Source organism: Setaria italica, chromosome VII, assembly GCF_000263155.2.
Source record: "Setaria italica strain Yugu1 chromosome VII, Setaria_italica_v2.0, whole genome shotgun sequence".
Classification (NCBI taxonomy): domain Eukaryota; kingdom Viridiplantae; phylum Streptophyta; class Magnoliopsida; order Poales; family Poaceae; genus Setaria; species Setaria italica.
Genome location: NC_028456.1, coordinates 26481349 through 26508906, shown reverse-complemented (window position 1 = coordinate 26508906; position 27558 = coordinate 26481349). Strand labels below are relative to the sequence as shown.

The 27558-nt window shown below is 47.8% G+C and overlaps 4 protein-coding genes across 4 annotated transcripts; all 4 read right to left on the bottom strand.

Annotated features, from left to right (window-relative positions):
* Positions 1 to 429: 429 nt before the first annotated feature.
* Positions 430 to 1550, bottom strand: LOC101763324 (ethylene-responsive transcription factor ERF039). The gene has a single exon (XM_004976378.2). It carries the CDS (start codon positions 1447 to 1449, stop codon positions 769 to 771), a length of 681 nt encoding a protein of 226 aa, XP_004976435.1. The 5' UTR covers positions 1450 to 1550; the 3' UTR covers positions 430 to 768.
* A 6525-nt stretch (positions 1551 to 8075) lies between these two features.
* LOC101762919 (ethylene-responsive transcription factor ERF039) lies at positions 8076 to 9241 on the bottom strand. Its single transcript, XM_004976377.2, has one exon. The coding sequence runs from the start codon at positions 9092 to 9094 to the stop codon at positions 8357 to 8359; it is 738 nt and encodes a 245-aa protein (XP_004976434.1). The 5' UTR covers positions 9095 to 9241; the 3' UTR covers positions 8076 to 8356.
* A 6006-nt stretch (positions 9242 to 15247) lies between these two features.
* Positions 15248 to 16544, bottom strand: LOC101762516 (ethylene-responsive transcription factor TINY). Its single transcript, XM_004976376.3, has one exon. It carries the CDS (start codon positions 16488 to 16490, stop codon positions 15585 to 15587), a length of 906 nt encoding a protein of 301 aa, XP_004976433.1. The 5' UTR covers positions 16491 to 16544; the 3' UTR covers positions 15248 to 15584.
* A 6579-nt stretch (positions 16545 to 23123) lies between these two features.
* Positions 23124 to 24362, bottom strand: LOC101759551. Its single transcript, XM_012847475.1, has one exon. It carries the CDS (start codon positions 24360 to 24362, stop codon positions 23124 to 23126), a length of 1239 nt encoding a protein of 412 aa, XP_012702929.1.
* Positions 24363 to 27558: the final 3196 nt, after the last annotated feature.

Below are 27558 nucleotides of genomic sequence, written 5' to 3'. Positions count from 1 at the left end.
CCGTGTGATTACGTGACGAGGCCGGGCACTAATCTTAACCCGGAAGCCGCATTTTCAGGCGGCGGCCGTCGCTGTCGCGGCCCTTAAGCGCGCTGCTCTCACGCTGCGGCCTGCGGTCCGCTCCGCTCTCTGGCGCCGCTCCCTCTACGCGGCACACGTCACCGTTTGGAGCGGGGGTCTGATGCGCGCTGCGCATTCAAGGGCGAATTAAAGTGCGCTTTGAGCGTCCGCCCGATTCCTGCCGTGGCTTGGAAGGCGGGAGACTTTTCCTCGTTCTTTTTCAGATGAGGCAGGTGACTCGCAGCAGCAGCTGATGATAGTAGTATGGGGGCGAGCCGGATGCGTAAGTATCACTGTCCATTTGCCCAAATCTCTTTGGCCGGACCAACCTTTTTTTTACCACCGAGATTAAACAACGGACGCCAAAAGTGGAGTGATGGAAGATAAGATGCTCGTTAATTATACATATTCTTGTCCCCCAAATCAAGCAAGAGAAGGCGAAAAGGGAATAGCTTTGTACAAGCGCGGCTCCTAAATCTGGCAAAAGGAAAACAGGGGAAGAACGGGACAGCGGACGGGAGAGCAGCAATCTGGAGAAAAAGAACTTGCTACGAAAAGAAGAGAAAGGGCAGAACGGAGGAACGAAAGCGGTGGCATTTACATGTGTCCGATCGGTTCTAATACTCAACTAGCGGCGATGCGGGGAGTTGCTGATGACTGGCGTGGCGACTGCTCCAAGAACGAACCCGCGATGTCTGTGGGCATTGATCAGTACTCCCACAGCAGCGGCTCCTCGATGAGGCGGAACGCGCCGCCGGCGGAAACGGCCATGTCGTCGTCGACGGCCCACGAGGACGGGCCGCAGCATCTCAGGTCCAGGAGCAGGTCCGGGAGGTCGAACAGCGCGTCGTCGGGGTCCGGCTCGGCGTCCTGCGGGGTCGCCTCGTGGGGCGGCGAGGCGGCGGCGCTGGCGTCGTCGGAGCTGCTGCTCTCGGGGCTCTTGGCATTGGCGCCGGCGTCGGCGGAGGACGAGGACGGCGGCGGCGGCGGGGGGAAGTCGGCGGCCGCGGCGAGCGTGGCGGCCGCCTGCACGTCCTTGGGCGACGCGGAGGCCGGGCGCGGGAGCAGGTGCGCGTGCTCCGGAAAGTTGAGGTGCGCGCCGCGGCCCTTGATGGCGAGCGCGGCCACGTCGTGCGCGCGCGCTGCCATCTCCGCGGTGGCGAACGTTCCCAGCCAGATACGCGACTTCTTGCGGGGCTCCCTGATCTCGGACACCCACTTGCCCCAGCTCCGCATGCGCACGCCGCGGTACGTCGGGTGCCGGCTGCCGTCCTTCCGCGCCCGCTTCTTCGGGGCCTGGGCCTGGGAGGACGAGGAGGCAGACGACGACGACGAAGATGAAGACGCCGAGGTAGGGGACGCCGGCTCGTGAGTGTCGTCCGTGTCCATGGCTGCTGCCTGCGAAGCGGCGGCGGTGGAGTTGTTGGGCACTCCGCACTTGAGCTTGGGGAGTGGAGAACGGAGAACTGGAGACGGGAGGAGGAGCAGAGCGGGGGGTCCGGTTTTATGGTGCGCGCTCGGAGGGCAGAGCGACGTGGCGTTGCAATGGAAACGGATGAAAACATAGGACGTGCCCGTTAGTTCAGCGGGGACCAGAGACAGGGGGAACTCGTCTAGTCGTCTCACCCTCACCCTGAAATGTTTTGTCCGCCCCTAAAATCCAAAGATCTAATCAAATTTTGGTGTATTCACGTATTATTGAGTACTTGCTCCTGATTTAGATAAAGTTTGAAAGTAAGATTTGACAATTAGTTACTCCATAACATCTTATTGTTATAAAGTCAATTTCATACTAAAAGACATGTGAAATATGAGTCTATCTATATAACTTCTATACATAAAACATGTGTATAATTTGATTAATTGTTTGTCAAAAATTTATAATATTTTACTTTTTAAATATTAATGCACCATACAAGTGAAAAAGAGGGTGGTAATATGCCTTTTAGAGAGATGCAAATACTACCTTATTTGTTGACATTATGCAGTTAAATTTAATAGGAGTTACTGAAGTGTCTAGGTAATTCGAAAAAAGAATTTAGCAGTTAAGATTGATGATTCTACTGCCCACTCTACTAATGAGAGCCTTATGAATGAAAGTTTGAAACCTAAATCAATTGTTTTTTTATCGGTCTCTCTTTATTTTGTTCCTTTTCACGTGCCTTTCTAAAATTATTTCCCTTACACTTGAAAATGGTTATACAACCTACAACTCCATGTGCAACAACAGAGCCTTACTGCTAAGGGCTGATAATTGCTACATATATTTCTTTGCATAATTCATTGTACCCCGATGTCCAATTTTTTGCGAATAGTACCCCAATGTCCATGAATATGTTTTTTTTATAGAAAATGGCTATGCTCCTGCCTCTGCAGAAAAGCACACAACATTCTGTTTTTACAATCTCACAGCTGCGCTACTTATTATGTTGTGAATCCTATATTTTTTTAGACAAGTTATTTATAATCAATTGCTACGTGACCTTAGTTGGTTATATCCTTATGATAGAATCTGTCCAGCCTGGTTCAACTATCCAACTTGCGCACGATGGCATGGGTGCTCATATTTATGCTAGAAGGTACTCACGTTTATCATTTCGGAAAAAAAAGGAAAAATAAATGTATTGTTTCCCAGTTTGATTTACATCGCTGGAATGAAGCTTACTCAATTTGCAATTGGATGACAATATGACATGCCCTTCGGCTAGAAAAAGATGCTAGCTGTTTTGCTACACGTAGATATTGTTTTGACCAAATACTCACGAGTTCAAACTTCAAAGTTTTATGGTAGAAGACTTTGCCTTGTTACAGCCCTAAAAAATGACAAATATTTTATTTGAACTGAATTTATTTATGTTAACATTTGTCTCCTCTCTCTTTTGGGTCTCTGTCTTGAGTGATTCTGCGCACTACACTGCCTATCTGTCAATGCATTTCTAAATTACAAATCCGTCAATTTGCTGGAGGGGGAGGGGCCAGATTATTATAAGCTGAAGCCAAAGACCAAAAGACGAACTTCCCTTCCTGAACTTCGTGAACACAGCTCAAACCATAACTTCGTGAACACAGCTCAAACCTTAACTTCATGAACAACACAGCTCGACCTTGCTTATATTGCCACTAGGAAACTTCATTTTGCTATAAACCAGCATTTTTTTTCTTTCTTCAATTCAGAGGGTGCAAGTTGGTTATCATAGCATTTTTATGGCTTATTGACACTCAAGCCATGGTCCTTGATCACCAGGCTCGGATGCTACTCAGTTGTTCAATTCAAAAAAAGGACCAAATTGGAAGACGAAAACAAGAAGAAAAGAAAACCTCATCTGCTGGCTCACGTACACGCAATGAACTAATTGCCCTTGCCTGGACTAGGTTTTTATGCAACACGTCCTTGGCGGGAAAAGCTACCAAGGGACAGGTCAGGACGCCGCCGGCGGATTCTCACGCACGATTCAGGGAGCCCCCGTCAAACGCGATCAAGGCGTTTCGTACTCGTGCGGTCGTACGTGCGAGCGTGCAAGTGGCTATTAACCAACCAACGGTACCTCCGTTCGATCACCGGAGCACGAGCACCACAGCACTCAAGCCAAGTCACCGCCGCCTCCCGAGCCTCGACGCTCCCGTGCGTGGCCCGTTGCCCTCCCCACACCGTGCGGGCGCGTCGCGTTCAGGCTTTGGCGCGCAGTTTGGCTTCAGAGAGTGACGAGCAATCCAGCACAACCGTACGTCCTCGCTCCACCAACTTTGGGTCAGGGGAGCACGGGCCGAAACGGCCGGGGCGCGGGCCATCAACTCCGCCAGGTTCCTGGGCCTATGGGGAGGGAACCGCAACTAGGGACAGGTTGAAGTTCACAAATTCAAAAGCTCTCCCGCAGCGCTGCAGTGTGGAGAGTGGAGACGCGCTGTCGCAGGAGGACTCCGGCGACATGACGAATTTTTCGGTGCTCACTGCTCAGCATTACTCGCGACTGCAGCAGTGGTTCAACTCAAGCACGGTACCTTCCACAAGAACACGACATGACCTCGAGACCTCGATCGGTGTGAACGCGCGGTCAATTCCGTCAGCACACCCCCGGGGCCGGCTACAGCGGCGGAATCCGGCGAGGCGAGCAGGGACGCCAGCATCAGCAATGAGACGCGTTTCCTCTCATTGCTGCAGCACTCGGTGCTGGTGGCAGCAAGCGTCCAAGCATACCACCACTTGCACCGCCTCAGCAGTCTGCTACTGCCGAACTGCTAGCTGATCGATCGACCGATTGGAGCGGCGTCGTAGCGTTAGCTCGCAACCACCACATCCCAGTCCCAGCTGCCCTCCCCCTCCGGCCACAATCATCCACCTACGGCGCTGTGGACGTACCACATAATTGCCGATCGAGGAGCTCACAAACTGTTGGCGCTAGCGGGCGGGCGGCTAACAGGCGGGCACCACTGCAGGTGCTAGTGCTAGTGACAAGAACCCGACGATAATAGACCCGGGATCATCAAAGGGCGCCAGGGCGGCGTGTACGATGATGCCTCCCTGTCCTGCGCTGCCCTCGTCCCCCGTTCCGTGATGGCGAACAAGCCTAGCTATAGCTGCGTCGTGCTTCAGTGATGCTTTTGTACTGATCTAAGGCTTGTATACAACAATCTCTTGCTGTTATTGCCGCAAAGCTAATAAGAGAGCTTGCTAGCTGTCATGGGAGACACCGTGTTTAATGATCCTCGGTTACGTTGGTCCTCTGTAGTACCTAACAGTTCGTCAAGTTCTGTGTTAGTTCGTCGTGTGATCAATAAGTTTGCCTCGTACATTTGCTCCCAGGATTCTTGCAAGCAACATTGCTTGAGTCGCCCGGAGACCAATCAGGAAGCGTGGTACCTGTCACTGTGTGTGCGCTTGATGTAGCTTGATCCAGTGTCTCTTATGAACAAAGATTGAAAGGCATACCATGCCATCTTGTACCTCAAAGTACGCGTGTACACGCTTTGCAGGTTCATTTTGGTGCTTGATCGGTGAAAAGATCGATGCTGCTTGCAGGAATAATAATTAACGGACTTGTGCTAATGTGTTGGAAACCATATGCTTGGCAAATCTATGTATGGATAATGCTCGCGCACGTAGCAAGAGGATATAATGGATTAAAAATGTAACATAGGAGCTAATTGAGTTCTAGTTCGCGGTGTCGCTTCAAACACCCACTTGGTGGTTCTTTGAGCAAATGGGCCCAAAAGCATGAAATATATATTTTGAACACTGCCCACGCACATATACAATATACAAATTATTTTTTTTAATAATGGAAAAAACATCCAGCCTCCCCCTCTTTCATGAAGAGGGTTCAGATCCTAATTATTACAAGTAATAGCACCAAAGCTACACTCACATGAACAAATTGTAAGTAAACCAAATATTAAACATCAATCCGTAAATTAAAGGACCATCCATTCAAAGTGGAGAAACGTAAGGCAACCATCTCCAGCGAACGACATGCCATGATTATGGCCTCCTGATCATTCTCACTTCACTGCAACTTGGCTCAAAAGCTGAGCCAGTATGTCCTAAATTTTAAATTTTGTAAGGCTCAGAGGGAGACTCTCTTAAAATTATAATCTATCAAACATCATATTGTACTCTTTTACCTATATGAGTTTTTCCTCACAAAAGTTTCTCATCAAAAGTTTTAATGAGGCAATATCAATACAAGAATATATATCATGTCACATATTTTCCCCACCAGTATTTTTAAAGGTGGTATTCGGGACATATCACATGTCATATCTTCTGTTTTCTCTACAAGAGTTTTTAACGAGGTATAAAATACATACAATTCCTTCTCATATTTTTCCATTAGGTTTTGGGGAAGGTTATTCGAATATGATCCTCAGATCATAATATTATTGATCTCCAAACTTACTTATGAGTTTTCCTTGTAAAGGTTTTTCTAATATGAGTTTACAATGAGATAATAATATAAATATGCCATATCATTTTCTCCTTATTTTTTCCACTGGGTTTTAAAGGAGTTTTAATGGCATATGGACATACAAGTTAGTTTCTCCTCAATATTTTTCCCATAGGGTTTTTGGAGAAGTTTTTCCCATATGATAATCAAAGATGGTTGAACAAATATTACATGAAGTTTACAAGGAGCTAATTGATTAAGGGGGAGTGCTCTGAAACACATTATTAGTGATCAATTAATAATATAGATAGTTGTAGAGGACCTTTCATGAAAGAGTGTGGACCTTTCATGAATGGGCCAACTCCTAACGGACATGATGCCCTTTGGGCATGTTTTTTCCCCTTTATAAATATGTAACCAGACCATTCATTCAATCAATGAAGAGAATTCTCAGATTCATTCATTCATTCTATTTTTATACTCTCAACGGATATGTCATTAGTATAAAGCCAACAATTAGCCAAAATTATTAGCCATGCTCTAAATAGTAAACGGTTCAAAAGTATGAAAGCTTTTCGACAGAAACTGCGGCTACTGCCCATGCTGGCCATGCACGATGCATAAATAGATCTTTCAAATAGCACAAGTGTTCCCCCTGGTTTGCTTTATTCTTGACTTTGCTAGCTGTCACTTTTCCTTCTACAACAAGTCAACAAGTTTGTGAAAGGGAACTCATGAACTAATTGAAGGAACTTACCCCTTAGTCACTCCATGCTTCTTTCATACTGAAAAGCACTCCCCCCCTACCTTTCCCCAACTTGGCACAAGATTTTAGTGGCACTGAGAAATACTTCTTCAACAAGTCTTCAGTCAGTCCTAGCAGACACACACAAAAAAATGTTTACTTCTGCTACGTTGAAACAGTACACTAATATATTTTAGCTCAGAACAGCTTGTTTTCTATAGGCTGCAACACATACGTTGATTTATCACATGGTCAGTTGGAATGTCCCATCACACCCAAAAAAAGGGTGTCGTTGCAAGGTTCGATTTCCCCAATAATTCGTCTAATTAAGATCTAATAATACAATAACAAGCATGTTGAGTCAATAATATGCCCACATGACCAAGCACAGAAGGCGCCACTGCCATGGCGTGCGCTATATAGGTCAGTACAAGACGGCACTTGAGATGACAGGCAGCTGAACACTCACATGCTCCCGGACTACTGCACAACAAGCCATTGGCCGTGTCATGCCGACCGGATCATTCTTTAATCAACGGATAACCGCATTGGACATTAACAAACCAGGATGCATGCTCTTCTTGACGCGACCCAACTAACCTCGTAGCGAAATGGCGTGGCTCCATTGGGTCATACCTAACCACAGTACGTAGCCGTGTAGAAGAGATGCGGCTGCTTTTGCTGAGGCAGGCAGACCACATGCTTGGCCTCACCAACCATGCAATACACTAAACCTTGTGCCACTAACTACACTAACCATATGTTAAACACTCCCTCAAAGTCACAAATTCACAAATAAATGCCGTTGTTGACAGCAGCATGACCACGAAGGCACTATTTTAACTATTAACTAATAGTATACAAAATATATTTAAACTATAGCAAAAAAATTATAATATTCTAAAACTACTTTTGAAGGCAAATAAATCTAGCCATACCACTTTACAAATTATTATTTGAAATATTCAAAGAGATATTAATGATAAAAAATGTTAAAACGTGTTGGATGTATGTATAGTCCAAAACGACACTCATTTGTAGTTGGAGTGAGTATTTATAATTTATGACTAATCTCCAGGGATGGCTAGTTACGTTGGCTATGATCTCTGGTGGTATATTATTGGCCACGGAATGGCTAGAACGGCTGAAGACAACAAAAGACAGAACGGTAGTTCGCTTTAATTAGTTCTATATATCTAGAATATTTATGGTGAGCTGCATGATTGCGTCCACTGTAAACCAGGGTGTGCGCATCATATTTTGTAGCTCATCATTAGTAGGTGCCACTAGTTGTTTACTCGCTGCATGAACTGGTGCCATCGAGCCATTTTGTGGGTGGAACAAGCTAGTAAAACGAGAAAATAAGATTTACAATACAGTTACGGTTACAGAAATAGTAGTCTTGAATAGGAACTTGCTGAGGACATGCATACATCATATATATACATATGCATGATATCGCACAAAGCGATATTGATCTTATTGACCTGCAACGGAATCAAAATTTTAAAAAATATGATTCAGTCTAACTACAGCTACGTTGCTAATTTGTTAGCATGCATCACAGTGACGACGGACGACAAGGTTAGTTACACACTAACGCATTGACCGAAAACAAGAAATCAAAGAATCTCGTGCATCCTGTTAGCTACTCTTCGACGATCGACCGTCAATGTTCCCAGAGCAGCAAGGGCTCCTCGAAGCAGAGCTCGTCGGCGATCTCATCCCACTGCGAGCCCCAGTAAGACGGAGGCAATGGCAGCGGCGACAGCATGTACCCAAAGTCCAGAGGAGCATCCGGCACGTCGAGAAACGCGAGGTCCAGTCCAGTGCCACCACACAACGGAGCTGCATTCTCAATGCCGAAGCACGGCGCCGCTGCTTGATCATCATGCTGCTCGACAACCTGATCAGGCACCGTACCGGCGTCCCCAGCGTCGTCGTCTTCGTAGGACGGGACGACGACGGGCGACGAAGAAGAAGCAGGCAGCAGCGTGGCCGCGGCGAGCGCGGCGGCGGCCTGGACGTCCTTGGGTGCTGCGGACGCGGCGCGGGGCAGCTCGTGGGCGAGCTCCGGGAAGTTGAGGTGCGCGGCGCGGCCCTTGATAGCGACGGCGGCGGCGTCGTGCGCGCGCGCCGCCATCTCCGGGTTGTCGAAGGTGCCGAGCCAGATGCGCGACTTCTTGCGGGGCTCCCGGATCTCCGACACCCACTTGCCCCACGTCCGCATGCGCACGCCGCGGTACGTCGGGTGCTTCAGGTCCCTGCGCGGCCGCTTCGTGCCCTTGCTGCCGGAGTCGTCGCTGGAGCTCGGCGACGACGCGTTCAGGGAGGTGATCGAGCTCGAGTTGTCGCTGCAGGTGCAGCCGCCCACTGACACTTGAGGAAGCACCTGCTCGTGCTCCATTCCCGGCCTGACGTGACAAGAAGTGAAGAACTGACGATGGCGATCGACTAATAATCCTGCTCGCTTGCTGTTGATGACGACGGGCAAGTGGTGTTTCTTGCGACTTGATCCGCTGCTACAACTTAGAACTGATCGGAGTGAGTTGCATGCGCTTGGTTGGTGACTGCGATATGTGAGGCACCATTCCTCTATATATCGTTCTTGGCCAGGCTACACTTGGACTGATCTCCGGAAAGTCAATGTGGAAACCGCAATCTGTATGGCACATTTCTTTTAATTTCCACTCCAAAGAAAATGTGAATGGCATTGCAAAACAGAGAAGGGTACGGAGCACAGAGGGTTGCCCTACGCGCTTCTCTGATGGTCAACAGTACTGAACCCACATTTGATTCCCATTGTTTATCTGTCTCGGCATGCATGCCCCAGCGCACAGTTCATCTTCGTGCAAAATGTGAGTGTGTGTTCCTTCGATCGGACGAGTAATGATTAAAGTAGCTGAAAATATTCCATGCCGTACCAATTCGTGGGCCTTGCGTGGAGTATTAAGGCCATGTTTAGTTACTCCCAACTTCCAACTTTGACACTATGCAAAAAGAAGATTCCCCATCACATCAAACTTGCGGTACATGTATGGAGTACTAAATGTAGATGAAATTAAAAAGTAATTGTACAGTTTTGTTGTACTTTACGAGACGAATCTTTTGAGCCTAATTAGTTAATATTTGGACAATAATTCACAAATACAAACGAAACGCTACAGTGTGCTACAGTGCTGTAACAGTAATTTGGCACCTCCCAAATTGGCCAACTAAACAAGGCCTAAACTGCACCAAATCCCTAATTCAGAGATCCAAAAGATTTGGTTCCCTGCCAGGTGTAGTGCAAGCTTTGTATTTTTGTATTACAATATAACCTGTTCGTTTCATTATACAATGCCAACGAGGGAAATGCTGAGCCGTGTCAACCAGCAGAGAAAGTTGTGTTTGTTGGGGGAAAAGCAGGATGGCGAGTGAGATTGAGGCGAAATAATGCAAAGCAAAAGCAGTCTTCTTTGCTTCCTGATCCTGGATTAACCTAATGCGGCTATCCGTGTATTATGGTCTATGGAACGGAATAATCAATATAAACACTGCCAGATTCCAGCGTGAGGACATTAACAAAACTGTCCGGGAGGAACTCGTGGCAGGCATTCCAGCCTCGGATGCTTCCTAAGATCACACTCAAAAAGCTTTACGAGGTTTCCAAATAGGGTGTTTGTGTACTGGTTGTTTAGCAGTGTCACATCGAATGTTCGGATAATAATTAGGAGGACTAAATATAAGCTAATTATAAAACTAATTGCGGAATCCTGTGCTAATTCGTGAGACGAATCTATTAAGTCTAATTAATCCATCATTAGCAAATGGTTACTGTAGCATCACATTGTCAAATATGGACTAATTAGGCTTAATAGATTCGCCTCGCGAATTAGACTCCATCTATGCAATTAGTTTTATAATTGTCTATGTTTAATACTTCTAATTAGCCTCCAAACATCTAATATGATAGATGCTAAATTTTAGTAGGCGTAAGGTGCGATCCACGACAAAAGCAACTCTGAAAAAGGCAATGGGTGGAGCTGCTGTCATTTCGTCCTTTGGGCGTAAGATTTCATCAGGCACCATGAGTGTTTACTGAGAAACTACAGTAGCGACAGTGACAGTAAAATGCCCTGGACGTAGCACCAGATGATGAGCACCTGTGCTTTTAGACTGTGCAATGCTGTTGAGATGGGCCGTACCAGAGCTACGCGCATGTCAATTTTTATTAAGCACATGACTTAAATCAGCGTTAACTTGCAGTACAGGCTAGACAAAGAAAAGGCCAGGGGGGATGGGTGACAGAAAGCATGCTTGGAACGTTGGAATTCCATGAATTATTTTTTCTTTGGCAGAAAATGATGCCACAGGGGGTGAAAATGGAACTCTGGAACTTACATGCTATAGGTTATATTCAAAGCAAATATCCATGACATCCCTTCTAAGGTTTTTGACGTTTTTTCTCTCTGGTCTCGAATAAGTGCTGTTTTGGACAGTGACAAAGTCTATACTTCAGCCACAAACTACTGGTAACATATATACGCGGAATGTAGCGAAGTTGTTATTATATTCTGAAATCTAGCTATAATTTTTATCAAAAAAAATTCAGTTGCAATATTCAAAGAGAAATTGATGGCCAAAATATAAAAATGTTGATTGCACAATATTATATTTAGAAAAAAATCAGAAAAGAAGGAAATCAACCCAAGACTGGAAAAAAGGACCGAAAGCGAATCCATCTCGTGCAAATTGGCTCTCCTTTTAGCCATTATATATCTATATACATTCAAAGCAAATCTGGCTCTCAACAAATAATCATCACTTGTATAGTTAACACGTGCGTAAACTAACTAGGTCAAAAGCACTTGCCATCGATGAAATCTTTGCGCGAAAGCACAGGCAATACGTTGAATCGCTACCGAATGTGCAACGCGAGGACAACTAACCAATGATAAGGTACATGCAGGACCACGGTTCCTACTACGGACGGCAATTAAAAAGATGGATCGAAAACATATTATACTAGCACATGTGATGCTACATGTACTAATTATGAATTAATTAGGTTTAATAGATTCGTCTCGTGAATTAGCTCTCATTCATGCAATTATTTTTATCATTAGCCTATGTTTAATACTCCTAATTAACATCCAAGTATCCGATATGACCCGGACTAAACTTTAATCCAGGAATCCAAACATTCCCTGAGAAGATCGAGAGTTGTATGTTCTCATATTCGTCGAGAACACCTTGGTTTTGTTAACGACGGCCGGCGCTTCATACGGCCTTGCGTCAGCTCTAACTTGACCTTCCTCTCTGCCCCTGCACGCGGTCTCACTTTTTGCATGATCACTAATCTATGACGACGACCAGCTGAGCTTAGATGTAGTCACGCTAACACTGGAGTAGCAGCTAGCTTGGTCCTCCGTTGATTTGAGCGGGAGTAGAGACAAAGCCGGAGAAGTGACCGAAGCAAACCAAGCTAGAAACCATTATTCTAGAACAAGAAATGACATTGAAATGACTAGATCGCAAGGCGCCAGTGATCGACCGAGCCTGACGACGTGCTCGCTTGCGGCCAGCCAATTGCGGGGAGCGGTTAGTACGTCAATTAAACCCCCGGCCCGTGTATTTGCAACCGAGAATAGAAGAAACGATCATCAATAAAGAGTGGTTAATACTACCACATCCGCGTATAACTTCCACACGAGTGGTCATTTTCTTACAGCAACCTGCATGGGGACGGGTGGCGAGCCGAAAAAATAATTGGTGGCGCTCGTTGTCGGAAAGCTACACTCCCACTGAGGGCATGTACAACGTCAATTAATGAGTCATCCATATGGTGTTGTGTAGATCAATTTTGCTTAGATGGACGAGAAGAAAGAGGAGAGAGAGAGAGGAGCCGTCGTCTTGTGAGACGACGACCGTGGCTCGTGCTCCCATGCGTACAGACAGTGTCGTCGCTGGTTGTACAAGCCATGGATTTGAGGCAACGGACTCCCTGGATCGAGTGTAAAATAGGGACACCTGTGTTCCTCGACTCCGCTCGCCCGGTTGCCGTGCGCATCCCTTCTGGCCGTTGTGCCATCCGCCGGCGGCGCTGCTAGCGCTACTGACCCTCCGCCACGGCGTCTGGCAGCTGCACCGCTAGCCTGCACATCCGCAGTTCATCCGCTACTCTGCCCGCCAGCCACCATGTTGGGCAGCCATTTTTACATCTGGGTCCTTGCACTTTTATATTGCATCACTTGTGAAAGATTATAATATCAGTAAAGTCTTTTAGGCAGGTTAGGATGACATGAAGTAAAACTAAAAGTTAAATGATACTCCCAGGTAAGTTTATTCTCTCGGATGGTAAGCATGTATCATCTCAAATAAACAACAAAATAGTATACAAAGATCAAGCTATACGTAATCACCATGTATTATGTGTCCATGCATAAATTAAATGACTTATGGATAATTCAATGGACAAGTCATTATATACATTGTCTGTTTTACTGTCTGTGTGTACGACATTCAAAGTTCTTGTAGATGGCCGCTGTCTAAGAACGATCGACGACGGTGTCGACGGACGCGACGCCCACAGAAATGACGAGCGAAAATTAGCTCGATTAGTCGGCACATGCGACAGTTTTGGCAGTGAAACTAACGGCCTCGACGGACGGATCCGCCGAGAGCCATGCATGATTTGCGTCGATCACATGCGAGGACTGTACGATCGGGGATCTCTATATTGTTACGATTATAGTTACACGAATTTTTTTGGCAGTTTGATCGTAATAGAAAAGGACTGTTGACCAATTATGGCGGTCGTTCTTCTCGGTTTTTCCTTGGCTTTTTTATGAGTGTCCTCCGGCTTTGGTTTTGCATCTGCGAGCGAATCTGATGCGAACGAAGCCGTTGGGTTTTGAACCTTTATTAAGAAAGCAAAAGTAACGCTTGATTGGTCAAGATTCACTGCCCATGGCAACTGCACGACGATGGAAATTAAAGTCTTCAGTTCAGAGAATGCGTAGCTCTGTTTTTCTTTGTCATTATTGATTCATTCAATTTGCTAATCTCACAACCAACGTAGAGCCGCGCGAGCAAATCTTGTTTCAGAAACGTCTTGCACCGCCACCTGCGTAGAGATTCCTTCGTTCCGTGGGCCGTTTACTGAATCTCTCGACGGGATCAGCAGCTTCATTCATTGATCAGCCGCCTGTAACCGTCGTATTATATCCTCCAGCAAATCTCAACCAGCGCAACAGAGCGCAACTTGGATTGAGGAGAGTCACGTAACGCGTCGGGAGATGGAGAGCCAATCAGGGGGGGCGCAACTTGCACCGGTCGATCGATCGATCGATCGGGCGACGGCAAGCACCAGCATGCTGGTGAGGCGCTAGCTAAGCACCCCGATTATTTGCTAGGCGCGCATCGTCGTCACAGCATCGGTGTCCCGGCCTGTCCAAACCCCGGCCAATCGATCCCAACGTGTGCGTGCTCGGTACCCCCCACCTACCGTGCGCCCGCCCGCCGGAATCGCTCGGCGGCTCGCGGGGCCCTCGCCCATCGCCCCGCGTCCTTCTAGTTGTAGGCTTCTGGCCGGCCGGCCGGCCGGCCTGGCCTGGCCGGGCGGCGACAAGGCACCACGACCCCCCGCGCGGCATAGGATCCCCGCCTGGCATCGCCGCGAGCCGGCCCGCCCGATTAATGTAACCCGCCGGCGCCACGAGCGGCCGCGCAGCCAGGGGCAGCTCGCCGTGCCGTGGCTGTGCGCCTGTGATCGAACTGCGCGTGATACGCCGCGCGACGGGAGCCAATGTGCGGCGCGAGCGCGATGCGTGCTCGCCTGGCCATGTGTTGGGCATGTGAGGCGGTACGGTCTTCCAGGGCGCTCCCCTGGATCGGCTACGTGTCACGCCGAGATCGCCCCCCAGCCCGCGACGACTGATCACCGGGAGGGGAATGTGATCGAACGGGAAAGGAGCCGGTAACTAGGCGTGCTGGTGCCGTGCACCTAACCTGGCGGCGATTGGCGCGCGGCTCGTTCCACCGTGTCAGAGCCGCGGAAGGGGACAAGGGACAAGGGAATATCGCGGCCTCTGGACGTGGAACTTTCTGTGCTGCTTCCCATCTCCGGCTCTCCCCCTTTTGTTTCTTGCGTTGGATCCATTCAACCCACGAATTTTTCCAATGTGTGCGTACTAACCTCGGAGGGATAACGTGGTGGTGTCTCCGTAATCTGTACCGAACCACGCCAAGATATTAAGATATTACGAGTTCGGTAAGTAGAAAAATGGCGTAATCCGCGAGAGCAAGTACGCCCCAGTTGGCGTGATAAAGTTTTAAAACGGGGGGCTCGGGTTTCCTGGCCGCAATAACGACGTGGCAGCGGCAGGGAAACCGAACTGGAGCTGTCCGGTGAGAATCTGCCCAACGCTAGCATGGACTCTCACTCGCTGCTTTCACCGGCCCCGGCCCATAAAACGACCTCCGAACGGACGGCAGCTCACCACTTATAAACAGGTCGCTCGGAGTTCTGTATAATATTTTTCTCACCCTTTTTTTTTTCTCTTAGAAAGATCAGCAATAATGCTTATATCGTTGTTGATGCGAGATGCAACCATCTAGAAAACAATTGCGATGTTGCAGACGCATCACACTGCTATCAGTCGACGTCTATTTGTCCTGACAGCTGATACAGAAAGAACACAAGGTAGCTCCGTGGCCAAATCAAGCACAAGTACTACTAATTTAAGAATAGTAAACATAATATGATCTGGTGTTAGCTAGCTCCTCTCTCTTTTTTTTCTTCCAAATTTTCCCTCTTGTTCCCCCCCTTCTTTTGGAGATCGGCGTATACTACTGGTGTGGTGTCTATTGAATACTCAAAGAGCGCAGTAGTAATAAGGTAAGGCGAGTAACAGCTACTCCGCCCACAAGAGCGGCTCATGCATCCCGACGGCGTCGCCGCCGTCGTACTCCTCGGCGGCCATTGGCCCCGACCACACCGGTGGCCACCACAGCCCGTCCCTCAGGTCCAGGAGGAGGTCCGGCAGGTCGAACAGTGCGTTGTCCTGGCCCTGCTCGCCGTCGCCGTGCGCCGCCGTCTCGGGGCAGCAGGCAGCTTCCGGCGTCTCGTCGGCCGCGGGGGACGACGGCAGCTCGGCCGATGACGACGGCGACGGCGACGGCGACGAAGATGGTGACGCTTCGCACGGCGCGTCGGCGGCGGTGGCGGCAGCCTGGGCCGCCGCGGCCTGGATGTCCGCGGGGGAGGTGGACGCCGGGCGGGGCAGCTCGTGGGCGCGGTCCGGGAAGTTGAGGTGCGCGGCGCGGCCCTTGATGGCGAGCGCGGCCACGTCGTGCGCGCGCGCCGCCATCTCGGCCGTGGGGAAAGTGCCCAGCCAGATGCGCGACTTCTTGCGGGGCTCCCGGATCTCGGACACCCACTTGCCCCAGCTCCGCCGCCGCACGCCGCGGTACGACGGGTGCTTGTACCCGCTCCGGCTGCTTGACCGCGCGGCGCCTCCGGCCGCCGACGCCGCCTGGGCCTTGCTGCCGCCGCTCGCCACAGCGTTATCTTCGGTGCTGCAGCAGCAGCTGCTCTCCTCGCCTTGGTGGCCATCGCTGCCGGTACTGCCATTGGCTTCTACTTCCTGGGAGTCCGGCGAAGAGGCCCGCTTGCGCTTGTTCGTGGTTTTGGAGTTCTTTGGCACCTCTTGTGGCGCGCCATTGACGAGGCAGGAGGAGGAAGATGTGGAGGACGAGGAGGAGGAGGAGGAGGAAGAAGATATGGTGGGTGCATGGGTTACGTTTGCTTCCATGTCCATGGCTTGTAGCTAGGACTAGGAGAGGGAAGTGAGGCCAGAAGAGTGCCCCCCGGCTATAAATAGTAGAGTAGCCTGGTACCTTTTCTTGCGCTGTGGGGCCTCCATTATTTAAACTTTTTTCTTTTCTATTCAGGTTATCATATTGTTCAAGACGTCTTTTCTTTATCTTTTTAAAACTTTTTTTTTCTATTCCAGGTTATCATATTGTTCAAGACGTCTAAATTTATTTACTTAGGGGGTGTTTGGGAAACACCTGTTAAAGTTTAACACCTGTCACATCGGATGTTTGGATGCTAATTAGGAGTAGTAAACATAAGCTAATTACAAAACTAATTGCACAGATGGAGTATAATTCGCGAGACGAATCTATTAAGCCTAATTAGTCCATGATTTGACAATGTGGTGCTACAGTAACCATTTGCTAATGATGGATTAATTAGGCTTAATAGATTCGTCTCGCGAATTAGCACAAGGTTCTGCAATTAGTTTTATAATTAGCTCATGTTTAGTCCTCCTAATTAGCATCCGAACATCCGATGTGACACTGTTAAAGTTTAGCACCTCGTATCCAAACAGCCCCTTATTCTTTCAGAAAAAAGTGTAAGTTATGGTTAGGGATCACTGCCACTGGTCAGTAAACCTGGAGTTGTTACATTTGTCCCTAACATAAATATATAATAAACTGCAGTGCTAGTTTATATGTAAGAACAAATATGTGTCACCTTTATATGATTCAAAATTCAACCATCCATACCAGAGACCATAGAGTGATAGAGATGCTTGGAAAGCTACATAATTTATAGTATGAGAAGAAATCAAATAAAGATACTTGAAAAAGCCACATGATTTATCATTGCTGTTTCTTCAACGATGGGCTATAGCAACTGTCCTTTCATTTTAAGAAAAATAAACAGAGCAAACAAGAATAAACATTCTATTATATAATTAGCATTAAGAAGAAAGCGAACATGACAAGTTCTTATGATTAGTTAGGATGCAGCTTTCAGAAAAAAAAACTCTTTGAAAAGTACCATTCATGCGCATATAACAAAAAAAGATTCATTTAATATTTTATGTCTTTCTGTACCAATGGTCCGATTTCTTTAAAGAAGGTTCTAGGCATTGACATTCACTGTTGGTAATACTCAAAGGGCTTAAGGACGTACTCCTACTTTAACTAACCATCTCTGGCGTGGTCTAAAAAAAGCAAAGGAAACCATCTCTGCAGCACTTTGTTAAAAAGTATCTGACCCTGACCTGTTGTATGCTGATCAGTAAGCTATAGATCTGTCTATCTTATTCGACTCCAGTTGCTGTTAACTAGTATGACTTGCTACGGAAATTAAGTAAATCTCTCCTTGGTAAAATAGATTAGCCCCATTACAAAATAAATTCCGAACCCACCAATAAACGTGACACTATCAGCGCAGCAATGCATTGGGAGATCGGGAGCGTATTGTACTTTAACTAACCACCTCTCTGCCTGCTTGGTCTCAAAACAAAAGCGACGCATCTCTGCAGTACTAGACTGAAAAAAAAAGGGGTACTCCTATAGATTTGTATAGTTGTATGGTGAATACTAGCACCGTACGTTTGTGATCCGTCAGTCTCATTCGCCTCCAGTTGCATATAAGATGCAAGTCAGCATCTCCTTCTGGGGAAAATAAATTACAGCCCTGTTCGGCTGTCGCCAACAAATTATTTCCGAGCCGATCAATAGACGTGATTCTATCAGCGTAATCATGCAACGGGAGATCAGGGGCGCAGAGCCAAGTGGCGCTGATGCCTGCATACAAAATGCGATCAGCGATCAGGAGGGGAAAGCCAAGTGGTGGTGGTGGTGGCGCTTGCATACAAAATGCTCATGCCCTGCAGGCTGATTTGCAAATATTGTGCTGGCCCATCGTGGATTCGTGGGTGCATGGCTGCCGGTCGGCGTATTGCCCGGGCGCCCAACCTGACGACAAGCGGAGCGGAGGGGGTGTCAAGCTGGACAAGTTCCGGCCAGCATCTCGCCGGAATCCCATCCGGTCGCGACTCATTCCGCCATTCAGGAGCTCAATTTGGCTTCGGTTTTGTCTGGTCTCGCCTTTGACTTCCCCGTTCTGTTTTTTTTTTCAGTCTGAGGCTCTCTGAGCTGTGACGGCCGGAACGAGGTTGGAAAGGATGGGAGTTAGGTCAGGGCTCCACCATCCTCGCCGAATTTCAGTTCCGGCTGATTGGAACGTGTACGTATACGGTTCTGGGTGTGGTCTCTCTACGCTTCGTCGATCCTCTCGAGGCTGTTGTATGTATTGTACAGCTCCATAAACTCCAGCGGCAGCGGGGCTCAGCGCAGGTCAAAACGGGTGCTGCCGCTCTACCAGAAATGTAAGGCCTTTCCTACCCAGATCGTCCTCAAGTTCACATAGAACGGAGGGGACGAATTGAATGCAGTCGCTAGCAGTGAGATTCCTTGCACGCATTCGTGTTGCCATTGCCACCCAGATTGTCAAGCCAACGCCGGTGCGGTGAGTGTTCGTGTAGCGCGCCGCAACTGGACACACGGTACTGTCCTGGTTTCAGATTTCAAACGAAACTCCGGTAAGAGTAGTTTATCACGAGAGTGGGCGCACTGGATTAGCGCTAGCCAGTACAGGTCTCTAATGGATTTTACTGTGCCTGTACTCGCCGGGGAGCATTTTCCTTGCACGACTCCCGTGCGCCCACCCGCACTCCACGGTCGCCGATGCTCTCTTCCGGGCAACTGGGCAAGGCCACAGTGCCCGTGCGGCACGTTCCGTTCGTGCATGGCATGCGCGGCTTTGACCCTTTGACCTGCGGTTCCCCATGTGCAGCTAGCCAAGCCACCACGAGTCGTGCCGCGCGAGAAGGCCAGGCCAGGACCAGCCGAATCGATCGAGGAGCCACGTGAGCGTGGAGCCTGCGGCGCGCGCGCCGAGCCGCGCGCGGCCAGCTGATGCCAACCGGTGGTGGTGGTGCCGGTGGAGCCCTGCCGATGGTTCGTTTTCAGGCAGATTGGCCGTGATCCCGCACGCCGAGAACCCCGCGAGGATCGATCGCTAGCTCGGTCGTCCAATCAGCCTCGCGGCGGCGCGTCGCGCTCGGCGAGAGGGGAGGAGGGAACGGGGACCAGCGGGCGCGCTTCGGCCGCAAGCATCAGCGATCGGCCACCGGGCGCGCGCCGGCCGGCGGCCCGTCACCGGCCGGCCGCGCGCGTACCTGTGGTTGCGAGGCCTGCAATGTAATAGGTGAAGTGAAGCCGTGTAGTACGCGGTTAAGGGTGGGTGATCCCATTCGGGCTAGCGTAGGATCAACAGCGAGACAGTGATCGGGTGATCGCATTGTAAAAGATCAGAGGCGCCGTGGTTGAACGTTGCCCTAGCTCCAAGGGTGCAACGATTGCGTGTTAATTGATGTGCCAAAACAGCACAAGAGGGTTACAATATATAGGTCATTAGGGAATATCTTTGGTCGTACAAATCTAAGAGATATAGTTACATTCAAACACTTCTATCTACTGAAGACCGAATCTACAACAACTTGCCAAAGATATTCCACCTGATCTTTATGAGTTTGTTACACGCATCATATGCTATTAACACTCCTCCTCAATCTGACCTTCCAAGGTTGAGATTGTTCTTGCAGCTGCCGAACTGAAATAGGTTCGGTGAAGCCATCTGCAACCTGTTCTTTCGTAGAGATATACTCAATATCAAGTAGCCTCTTCGCTACCCTTTCACGTACAAAATGATAATCAACTTTTATATATTTTGTACGTGCATGGAAGACAAATACTTAGCAACAATATTATCACACTATAATTTAGCCGTCTTTGGTGATTGTATCCCCAATTCATACAGTAATGTTTGAATCCACATTACCTCAGCTGTTGTATTGGCCACAGCTTTATATTCGGCCTCTGTACTTGACCTGGACACCATCGCCTGTTTACGAGTACTCCAAGACACAAGATTAGAACCCAAATATACTACAAATCCTGCAGTAGACCTGCGATCATCTAAACAGCCAACCCAATCCGTATTTGAGAATGCACTTACAAAGTAGTGAAGACGACCTGCAGATCTTTAATCCAACCTTGGTTGTATGTTTCAAATATCTCAGAATTCTTTTCACAGCCATCCAATGAACATTAGTTGGTGCATGTAAAAATTGACAAACCTTGTTAACTGAATATGATATATTTGGTCTAGTCAATGTCAAGTACTGTAAAGCACCCACACTTTTGTAGTTTGTGGCATCACTCGGTCCAAGTAAATTACCTTCATATAGAGATAATTTTTCTGAAGTCGACAGCGGTGTAGCTACCTGTTTACAATCCTTCATGCCAACACGTTGCAATACATCATTAGTATACTTTTCTTGAGTTAAGATAATACCATTATGTATATCCTTTACCTCTATGCAGAGGAAATAATGAAGCTCACCAAGATCTTTTACAGCAAATTCTTTCCTTAGATCCTGCATCAACACTTGAAAAGCTTCCTGGCTGGAGCTGGCAACAATAATATCATCTACATAGATGAGTATAAATATTGTGATCTCCCCCTTGCTATAGAAGAATAACGAAGTATCGGCCTTAGATGCTTTAAAACCAAACTCTTGTAGCTTTGTACTTAACCTGGAGTACCATGCTCTCGGCGCTTGCTTAAGGCCATATAAAGCTTTATCTAACTTGCATAGATACCCAGGTGATGCTTTGTCTTCATATCCAGGGGGCTGCTTCATACATACCTCTTCTTCCAGTATTCCATGCAGGAAAGCATTATGTACATCCAACTGTCGAAGTTTCCATCCTCTAGATACAGCAAGAGATAAAATAATTATGATAGTAGCTGTTTTAACAATAGGACTAAAGGTATCTCCATAATCTATCCCCTTTGCAACCAAGCGAGCTTTATATCTATCTAGACTCTCACAAGCTTTTCTCTTAACCTTGTAAACCCATTTACAATCAATAACATTAATACCTTTTTAGGTGGAACTAAATTCCATGTTTGATTTTTCGTGAGAGCAATATATTCAGAATCCATAGCAGCTTCCAATCTTTACTGGTCAATGCTTCTTCTAGATTATGTGGTTGACCGGAAGAAGTAAAAGAACAGTCCCATTAGTATATACCTTCTCTTTATGTATACCACTTTGCAGGCGAGTCCTGGGGCGTGTATTTGTGCCTTTAGATGGTTCCCTGGCAGTCTGGACAGCTGCTGGCATAGAAGATTTAGCCTCTATATCATCACTCGGTGTAGAGGATCCACCAGCCCTTGATTCCCGCCCAGAGATTCCTCCCGCGCCTGCAGCCGCGACACATCCGAGGAGTGGGGCACCGCGACACCAGCTGGTGCTGGCGCTACGCGACTGAGCGGAGTGGAGGACGTAGCGTGCACAGATTCACCCGCAAGGGCACTGGATGGCGCTGCTATCCTGCTAGGACTTCGAGACAGATACAGCACAGATCCCGCGGCAGGTGCAGTAGCTAGAGATTGCATGATCTTCTTCATGTCCTGTGCCCGGCTCATCTCCGTTTGTGTCATCATATGTGCCGATTCCTGCAGCAATTTCTTCAAAAATTTGACCAGTTTCATCAATATGGTTAGGAGAATCAAACACCGGTCCATCTATATGTTCCGCCCCAGAGGATGAGACTGGAAAATTGAACAAATATGGTGGGAGGAGGGAAATTTTTGTACGTAACCGAGATTGTCATGTAATTTTGAGAAGGGAAAAATTGTTTCATCAAAGATGACATCCCTAGAGATATATACCCGACCAGATGATACATTTAGGCACTTAAATCCTTTATGGAGTTGGCTATATCCAAGAAAAACACATTGCTTAGATTGAAACTCTAGCTTATGTCGATTATATGGTCGTAGATTGGGCCAGCAAGCACAACCAAAGGTTCTCAATGCCGAGTAGTCAGGTTTTTGTTTGAAGAGATGTTCTAAGGGAGTCGTGTAATCAATCACCTTGCTAGGAACATGATTTATGAGATAGGTGGCTGATAAGAAAGCCTCATCCCAAAACTTGAGAGCCATGGATGCATGAGCAAGAAGCGCTAGGCCAACCTCAACTATATGACGGTGCTTGTGCTCTACGAGCCATTTTACTGATGTACATGAGGGCAAGAGACATGATGAGATATGCTGATTTTATCAAAAAAGGTGTGTAACCTTTGATAAACTCCTCCCAGTCAATTTGCATGGCAATAATCTTTCTGTCAAATAATCTTTCAACCATAGTTTGGAACTCTTGGAACTTTTGAAATACTTCAGATTTATATTTGAGAAGGTAAATCCAAGTAAACTTGCTATAATCATCAATGAAGCTAACATAATATTTTTTCCTCCAACGGAATTGGATGCAGACCCCAAACATCTGAATAAACAAGTTCCAAGGAAAAACTAGACTCACTAGATGATCTAGGATAAGGAAGCTGATGACTCTTTGCTTTCTGGCAAGCATCACAAACTGCCTCTGATTCTTTATTCGATTTTACTAAGCATGACAAATTATTGCTGCTAACAATTCTAGTAACAATAGGAAACGATGGGTGACCCAAACGACTATGCCACCGTGCAAGAGATGGCTTGACTACTCCGAAGGCCTGCTTTATTGAAGGAGCTGAAGGAAGTGGGTAGAGTCCTTTGTGTCATATCCCCTAAGGATCGTGGTCTTCGTTGCCTGATCCTTAACAAGAAAATAATCAGAATGAAACTCAAGGAAAGTTGATTTATCTTTAGCAAGATGATGAACAGAGACAAGATTTTTGGCGGTTTGTAGAACATGAGGAACATTCTTTAGATGTAAATTTCTAGAGGGGGTTGGAACAATAGTATGGCCAATGTGTTTGATCTCTATACTTGAACCACTCGCCGTGTGGGTGTGGTCATTGCCCTTGTACTTGTCTTTGATGGAGAGTTGCTTAAGATTTCTTGTAACGTGATCCGTCGCCCCAGTGTCAGTATACCAGTTGGTATCTACACTGTAGGTGCCCATGTCTGCAGCGACCAATCTCTCATCGGGGACGTAGGTTTCATCGTAGCGATGCCAACATTCAGAGGCGAGATGCCCCTTCTTGAAGCACACCTGGCAGAGGGGGCGGGTGTCGGTGGAGTTCCCCGACGAGCGCTGCTGGTTGGTGTTGTAACTAGGGCGATGCTGCTGACCCTGGTTGCCGCGTCCGTGACCAGGGCCACGTCCGCAGTTCGGTCCATGACCTCCTGACGAGCTGCGGCCTCTTTTGTTGGTGAAGTTGGCGGAAGAGCCTGAGCCGCTCGAGCCGTCCAGAAGCTTGAGCCTTGTCTCGAACATGAGGAGCTGCGAGTAGAGCTCGACCACTATGATTGGCTCAACCCTTGTGACAAGGGCTAACACCACTGGATTGAACTCGGAGTCGAGGTTGTTGCAGATGTGGGAGGTGATTTCTTCATCATCAAGCGGCCTTCTGGCTGCCGCCATCTCATCTGTATATCCCTTCATCTTGGTGAAGTAATCAGTGATTGACAGGTTACCTTTCTTTGTAGTACTCATTGCAAGGCGCACGTTCATTGTCCTTGCCCAAGTTTGGGCCGTGAACATGCCCTGCACTTCCTGCCATGCTTGAGCAGCTGTTGTTGCGGCTGAGATCTGGGCGAGGACTTCTTTCCCCACCGATGTGAAGATCAGCCCAGGGACTTGTTGGTCTTGAGCGTAGCACTCCACATATGTCGGATTTGGCACCTTGGCGTTTTTGTCGTTGGCCTCCTTCTCATCGACCTCAAGCAACGGGAGCACTAGTCTTGCCGGTGATATGGCCTTCCATCCGTGCACCGCGTATAGCAGTGAGCACCTGCGCTTTCCAGAGTGCATGGTTGGTTTTGTTCAACTTCTCGGTGATATGCACACCAAGTAGCGGATTGGAGACGCTCGAGCTTGACGCCATGGATCTATCCTTGGCTCTGATTACCATGTAAAATATCAGAGGCGCTGTGCGTGGTTGAACGTTGCCCCTAGCTCCAAGGGTGCAACGATTGCGTGTTAATCGATGAACAACACAAGAGGATTACAATATATAGGTTATAAGGGAATATCTTTGACCGTACAAATTTAGAAGATATAGTTACATTTAACCTACAACAACTTGCCAAAGATATTTCACCGGATCTCTATAAGTTTGTTACATGCATCATATGCATCGTATGCTATCTAACACGCATCAGTATGTCGAAATGGAATTACTCTGCGAGCCTGCCTGCCTAACCTGACCGGCCGGCGACTGTAGCCGTGTGTCGCTGCACCGAACGAGGCCCGAGCTAACCAGCGCCTCAGCGGGCGGGCGGTACCCGTACTGTCGCGGTACGCATTACTTCTACGTCATTATAGAGCTTGTCCGCTTGTCCAACGCATTTACAGTTACAGCTACTGCTACAGCCTACAGTACTGCTACTGCAACTACTCTTCGACGATTCCGGTGTACTAGCTGCTACCTACGTGCACGCTGCTAGAGTGCTAGTCCAGTGGATGGGCTCGACGTGTCTAGCTCCTACTTTGCAAGTAACGATTCGCCGTCCAAGTCGGCCCGTGCGTCTAAGTCCAACTAACTTCCGTATCAGGTCCCTGGTCCGGGCTTCAGTCGGAGCAGTAAAATGGGACAAAATCTGAGGCATTTTGATTTTGTTCAGTATGGCATGGGAAGTTAACAAGGATGACCAGCAGTCAAGCACTATTTTGTGGACAATATATTTACGTCTCCCAACACGAATGCAATTAATAAAACTGTATGTCATACTACTGATCTGCATATTGTATTAGCCATGCATGTTATCTTACGGAGCATGTAGCGGTTGAGTCAACTATCAGAGACTCTGATGCTGCACGATGGGAGTAAAAAACCAGCCGTAAACGTAACCTGTACGGAACCGCGCTAATTTACTGCTGCTTCCGGTAAGTATATATGATGCTTTTCCAATAATTACACCATTTAACTAATGGAAGTACGAATCATGTACAGGTGCAGCTCAGCTTACGGGATTTAACTTAAAAAATTACTCTGGCGCCGGCACATAGTCTCCCCGGTAGTAATTCACAGGTTCAGGTTTTCGCTTTCTATAAAAGCAGGATGAATTCTCGATCAAAAAAAAAATTACAGTTTCAGGAACAGAGTAACAGACGGGCGTGGGCAAATATATAAAAACTCAGCTCGCAGTGGTACCAAGAACAGGAGTTATTACTCCAGCTTACGCCAAGGGCAGGAGCCATCAATGCTAACCAAGCACCCTGTCCTAACAGCAGATTACCGCATCGGTTGGTTCGCCCGCAACGCAAATGGGGCGAGCCCCGTCAAGCTCATGCCCGGGAACAGTAACCACACGTTACTATACCCCTCTGCCTTACTGCCGCAACAGTGCCAAGTCCTATAATACTCTCGGAGTCAAACGCCTTGTGTTGGCTCGATGCTACCAGGGTTTACTTTACTAATCTCGGCGCGTAATTAACCGTCCCCGATGACGTCCGGCTGACCGATCGAGCTGGGATGGGGGGGCGCATCAACACCGGCCTGTCAACGCAACAGGCTGTAACGGGCTCTAGTTTAAGGCGCCGGTTGCCGATGCGATGCCATGCGACGCCGTACGTCTTTTTTATCGCTGCTCATGACGAGCAAAGCAATGGAAAACCTTGAGCCTTGACAGCCATCAATGGAGCCTTTAAGCCGCAGCCCAACTTTCTTATCGTTCTTGAAACCAGGAAAACCCTAACCAACTCGTGCCCGGCGCCACGATCAATGGAGTAGTAGTGTTGTACAGTACCGGCAGTAGCTTGTCCACACGCAAGAACAGCTAGTGATCTCGGATTGGGTGTGGGTTGAGAAACTAGGAAAGGTCAAGAGGCGTCGTATACGTTCAGCTCCTCCTACTCTCAGTACGGCGCAGCCTCTCTCGGTGCAGCAACAGCAATGGATGCGTGGCTGCGCTGTTCTCGCATGCGTTTCCCTCCTGCAACTGGCGGCAATGACAATGACCATGGCTACTACATGAGACCTGCTAGCGGTTAAAACTTAAAACTGTGGAGATTTTCAGGCACGCGTGTCTGGCAACAGAGGCAGAGGGTACCAATGGCGAGTTGGCGACGGAGACAAACGGTGGATCTCCACGGGGTGATGCAGAAGCACAAGCAGCTGGGCACAAGAAAGAGCAGGAACGATAGCGGCATAGGATTTCCAGTGGGTGCAGGCAGCTTAGATGTGGCTCAATCGGGATTACAGCAGCTAATTCATGAATTGGGTATGTCAATCGTATTAAGGCGGCGAAAGTGACAGTTAACGAAACACAGAGCCACGAACGTACTACTGCTACTGCATCATATGATCTGCGAGGTACCAGAACTTTGACTTCACCATTCAGGAAAAGGAAAGAAACGATAGTGATGTGGTTTCCACTATATGGTCAACAGCAGCCAGCTAGTTTCTGGAGTTCTGCCCAACCTTTCTTAGAGGCTTCCCAGCTATGAACCACAAAATCAGATTCTTGCATGTAAGCGATCATGGACTTTATCGGCTGTTTCACATACATCCGTGCTCCAGTTTCAGACTCTTGACATCTCAAATGTTGACATTGACAAAGACCCAGCAACATGCCCATTGCACCAAAGATAGCAGCAACGCAAAGTTTGACAAACCTCACTCCCAAGTCCTAACCAAGCCGCACTGTCACCGTATGCTCGCACAGAAACTCAAGATACTTTGACCAGTATAGATGCCTAGCTGGCAACTGCTTGTGTATCCCTTATACTACTCTGACCCTGACAATAAGAAGATTCGGGGCCATGTTTGGTTCACGGGACTAAAGTTTAGTCCCTATCATGTGGGGCTAAAGTTTAGTCCCTGTCATGTTGAATGTTTAGATACTAATTAGGAGTATTAAATATAAATTAATTACAAAACCAATTACATAAATGAAGGCTTAGTAGGCTACTACTAAGCCTAATTAGTTCATGATTTGACCATGTGATGCTACAGTAAATATGTGTTAATCATGAATTAATTAGACTTAATAGATTCGTCTCGCGA

What these genes read in the sequence shown, in the direction of transcription:
- LOC101763324 (XM_004976378.2), bottom strand. Translation starts at nt 1,449, where the DNA reads ATGGACACGGACGACACTCACGAGCCGGCGTCCCCTACCTCGGCGTCT.
- LOC101762919 (XM_004976377.2), bottom strand. Translation starts at nt 9,094, where the DNA reads ATGGAGCACGAGCAGGTGCTTCCTCAAGTGTCAGTGGGCGGCTGCACC.
- LOC101762516 (XM_004976376.3), bottom strand. Translation starts at nt 16,490, where the DNA reads ATGGACATGGAAGCAAACGTAACCCATGCACCCACCATATCTTCTTCC.
- LOC101759551 (XM_012847475.1), bottom strand. Translation starts at nt 24,362, where the DNA reads ATGCACTCTGGAAAGCGCAGGTGCTCACTGCTATACGCGGTGCACGGA.